Source organism: Plasmodium reichenowi, chromosome 11, assembly GCF_001601855.1.
Source record: "Plasmodium reichenowi strain SY57 chromosome 11, whole genome shotgun sequence".
Lineage (NCBI taxonomy): Eukaryota > Apicomplexa > Aconoidasida > Haemosporida > Plasmodiidae > Plasmodium > Plasmodium reichenowi.
In genome coordinates this window covers 997,252-1,002,251 of record NC_033656.1, presented here as the reverse complement: position 1 = coordinate 1,002,251, position 5,000 = coordinate 997,252, and the positions used below count along the sequence as shown (strand labels likewise).

At 18.4% G+C, this 5,000-nt stretch overlaps 1 protein-coding gene across 2 annotated transcripts in view; it reads right to left on the bottom strand.

The window, feature by feature from the left end:
• Positions 1-3,836, bottom strand: part of PRSY57_1126500 (hypothetical protein) — a gene marked incomplete at both ends in the record, with an annotated part of 5,990 nt that extends 2,154 nt beyond the window's left edge. For both annotated transcript variants that reach the window (XM_012908229.2, XM_020114964.1), the window contains one exon: positions 1-3,836. This exon is cut by the window's left edge and continues 824 nt beyond it. In XM_012908229.2, coding sequence (XP_012763683.2) covers positions 1-3,836 — 3,836 coding nt within the window.
• Between the last annotated feature and the right edge of the window lie 1,164 nt (positions 3,837-5,000).

Genomic DNA, 5,000 nt, shown 5'->3' with positions numbered 1-5,000 from the left:
TGTTCATCATCTTTTATATTAAGATTTATATTTTGTTCTTTTATTTGATCTTTTATTAAAAATACATTCTTTTGTTTATTCAAAATACAAAAATGAAAAATAAAATCTAACATCATATTATTTATACTTTTCTTATCATCTTCACTATAATTCATCTGGATATTATCAAAAAAACATTTATTAAAAAATGGATTATTTAACAAAAATAAGGACGATATAAAATTCCAATTATCACATATATTATTAAATATTAATATTTTTTTTTTATAATTTAAAAAACACAATTCATTCAATATACTAATTTGATTTATTATATTAAAATGACACATATCTAATATAATAATATCACATGTAACATTCAAAGTTTTAGGCAAAAAATCTATACATATAATTAAATTATTATTTCTATGTTCTACCTTATTCTCAATTATATTTTCTTCATTTTTATATATTGTTATATTACTAAATGTAAAAAACAAACTTTTCCATTTCATTATATTTAATATAGATGTTATTATTAAAATATTTTCTTTATTTTTTAAATTCTTATTTACTATATATGCAGCTTTTAATTTTCTAGAATTGTTTTTTTCACTATTTATAATTAACGCATAATTCCTATCGTATAAAAATTCGACATAATTGAAGGGTACATCAAATTCAATTTTTTCTTTCTCATATTCTACCAAATTAATATTTTTAAACACATCATTATTATTATTATCATCATTATTATCATTATTATTATTATCATCATTATTATCATTATTATTATTATCATCATTATCATCATTATTATCATTATTATTATTATTATTATTATCATTATTATTATCATTATTATTATTATCATCATTATCATTATCATCATTATCATCATTATTATCATTATTCATTCCAATTTGGTGCTCATCAATCTTTTCCTCAAAACGTTCATGTGGAATATAATTTTCTACAGCCAACTTTTTTTTCATATGTTCAAAATAATCCGAATATATATTAATTTTTTTTTTTATATAGGTAAATTTTTTTTCCTCAATATTAAAAACATTCTTTTTAACCAAATTATATTTTTCAACATTTTTCATATACTCATTATAATATATATTATATTCATTAAACATACTGTCAAATAATTTATTCTTTGCTTCTACAAAGCTGATTTTTTTTTGCTTTTCTTTTTCCTCTTCATTTGTTGTAGACAAACCATTGTTTTCTAAAAAGCGCGTCACAAAAATGTTGTATCTTAATTTTGTTTGTATTTTATATAATAACACTTTATTCTTTTCTAAAAAAAATATTTTGTTTATACCTTCTAGTAAATTATTTTTATTGTTTCTATAAATGTAATAAAAAAGATATCTTACATATTTATTACGATAAATTAAATCACGTACATTTATAACTTCTTTTGTTAAAATTTCCATAAATTCGTAATACTGAAAAGGTAACTGTCTTATATATTGAGAATTACCATCACCACAATTATTATAACCACTAAAGTTGTTATTATTATTATTATTATTATTATTATTGTTTTCATCGTTTTGAAATAAACTTTGATTTTTTAACATTTCTAAATAATTATATATCTCGTTATAAACCTGGTCATAAAATAAAAAATCAAACGGTTCAATTACATATTCATAATAATTTATATCTATTGTATTATTTTCATTCATATTAAGAGGGTTCAACTTTTCTATTTTATAATCATCTAAATGGAAATTGCCCATCAAGGGAATTTCACATGTGCTCTTATTTTGTGCTAAACCATTCTGATCATTTATTTGTGCACTTATAGCACCCTCCCCATTAGTATCATCCTTATTAACATGATTGTTATTGTTGTTGCTGTTGTTGTTGTTGTTGTTGTTGTTATTATTATTATTATTATTATTAGGATGGTCACCTTTATTATCATCCTCAATTACATTATTCACATCTCCCATATTGTCAGGTGATACTATGCTCGCCGATGTCTTATTTAAACTTTGATCCTTATTAATCCCACAAACATTATAAGCATCAATATCCTTGAACAATAAGACGTTCCATTCATTTATGGAATAAAGCGTGATATATTTAAATACTATAAAGTGTATATACACCAACAAATTATTTATATAATTAACTTTTTTCAGTGAATGATTGAAATAGAAATTTTGTTCTGGAGATTGAACATTAATATTATTACGATTAGATTTAAAAAATAAATCACATTTTTTCTTCATAATATTATTTATAAATTTATTGTGTGCATATGAGTCAGTGAAATGTTTAAATTTGCGATAATTCATTTTATTATTATTATTATTATTATTATTATCATTATAATCATCATCATTATTATCATTATTATTGTTCATGTTCCTGTTTGTGTTCATTTTTTCTTGTTTTAATTCTATATGCATATCTTCTTTATACTTCCTTTTTTCTAACAAGTCAATATATAAATCCACCTGCTTGTTTAATCTTTTTAGTGTCTTTATATCAAATATGTCTTCATTATTGTGCTCTTTTTTTTTTTCTAAATTTTTAATATATTTGAATATATATAATAGAGCCCTTATTCTTTTATCATTTAAATTTTTTTTTTTCTTACAAGAATTATATAATAAATCTAACATATTATAATAATTGTTTACATTTTTGTGGTTATCTAATTTCTTATTATGTTTTTTAAGTTGATAAATTTTGTCTAAATCTTTTAAATATTTAACAACAAAATTGTTATTTATATTATTCCCATTGTTATCATCTTCGTTTATATTTCCTATATATGAATTCAAATAATTATTTTTATTATTATATATGTTATTATTCTCACAACCTTCATAGATGCCAGAATTATTGTTTATATCATATTCAATATAATTATTATTTAGCTTCTTTACATTATTGTTTGAGTTGTTTTGTTTTAAGCTTATTATATTATACCTTCCCTTACCATTTATATCTGTGTTATTCACATAGTTCATATGATCATTCATATGGTTCATGACAATTTGATAATTCCCTGTTTTAAATTCATTGTTATAATATCCATTAGGTATATTATTCACATTATTCACATTATTCACATTATTCACATTATTTACATTATTCACATTATTCACATTGTTCATATTATTCACATTATTCACATTATTCACATTATTCACATTATTCACATTATTCACATTTGTCATACATTTATTTTCATTTAATAAATTATTAGTATTATTCATATCCATATAATAATTAATCAAATTGTTATTTACATCTCTATAACTTATATTATACATATTATCATCACTAAACGTAACATTTTTTTTCTTCTTTTTATTATTATGACTACTTGTAGTACTACCACCATTATTACCTATATTATTATTCATCCTATTGTTAGGAGGTTTTTTCCATTCCTTATATTCATTTCTTAATAATATATTTTCATTTTCTATAATATTAACAGAATTGTTCATAGGATTATCATTATGAAAAATATTCACATTTTCATACTCACCACAAACTTTCTTTTCCATATTTATATTTTCTTTATTCATATAATTACCTCCATTCATCTCTACATTACTCATATTATATTCATTCGTATAGTCTACATTCCCATTATCATTTATTTTTTCACAATTTATTTGTGCATGATTAGTATCACATGGAAACACAACATTGCCATCATCATTTTGAATCTCATCAATATTAGAGCTATGGATATGTTTAACACCTGAATAATATAATTCCTCATTTATTTTATATGATAAATTTTCTTTATGTTCAGTATCTTCATTTACTGTTGAACCTTCTACATTTGACTTATCATAGGAATTATTCATTATTGATTTGAAATATTTTATAATTAATATTATATGATTCTTTAGTTTTTATTATTTACATAAATATCCTTTTTTCTGAACACATTTATGAAATAGTAATATATATATATATATATATATATATATATATATATATATATTGTCTTATAAATGGGTTTATAATATTACACATAAATATAAAATATCTACTAAATATATATATATATATATATATATTATATACTTTCTTCTATCATCATATGTTAATATACATTATATTATTCTAAAATTTCTTAATTGTTCTATTTTTGTAAATTATCATTTTCTTCAAAAAAAAAAAAAAAAAAAAATACATATATAAATATATATTATATATATATTTCTTCTTTATTTTTTAATTTACTTCTTTTTTTTTTTTTTTTTTTCTTCTTTATATTTCATAACAAAAAAATATAAAAAAATAAGTTCTTCACAAATTTCAAAACTTATTTTATAATTATATTTGTTCCTATATATTTTTTTATTAATAATTATATATATGGAATTTATTATTTTGAGAGCAATTTTTTTTTCTTTTTTTAAATATATGTAAAAATATATATATAATAATATAATAATATTATATATGTAATATTAATTATATTGATATAAATATTTAATAAATATATATTCTTTGGGCAAAATGATATAAAACAGTATTATTTTGTATTTTATATTGTATTATTTATATAATAATATATATATGATTAATATAATTATATATATATATATATATATGTACATATTATAAAAATATTATATAATATATTATTATAATTTGTACATATCTAATTATATATGGAGCAAGGCTTTTGAAAAAAAAAAAAAAAATTACCTACTTCATATTTGAATTTATATATATATATATATATATATATATTAATACCTCTTATAAAATTATTAAAAAAAAATATTATTTTCTTTTTCATTTTTTAAATATTTATATTTTTCATTTTAATATAAATATTTTTTTCTATTTTTTTTATACTTTTTATTTTTCCTGTTTTTTTTTTTTTTTTTTTTTTTTTTTATACTTTCATCTTAAATATTTAAAACCAAGAAGCTTGGTTTTAAGTCCTTATAATAAATAAAATATGCACACAAATATAGGAAAAAAAAAAAAAAAAAAAAAAAAAAAAAAAAAAA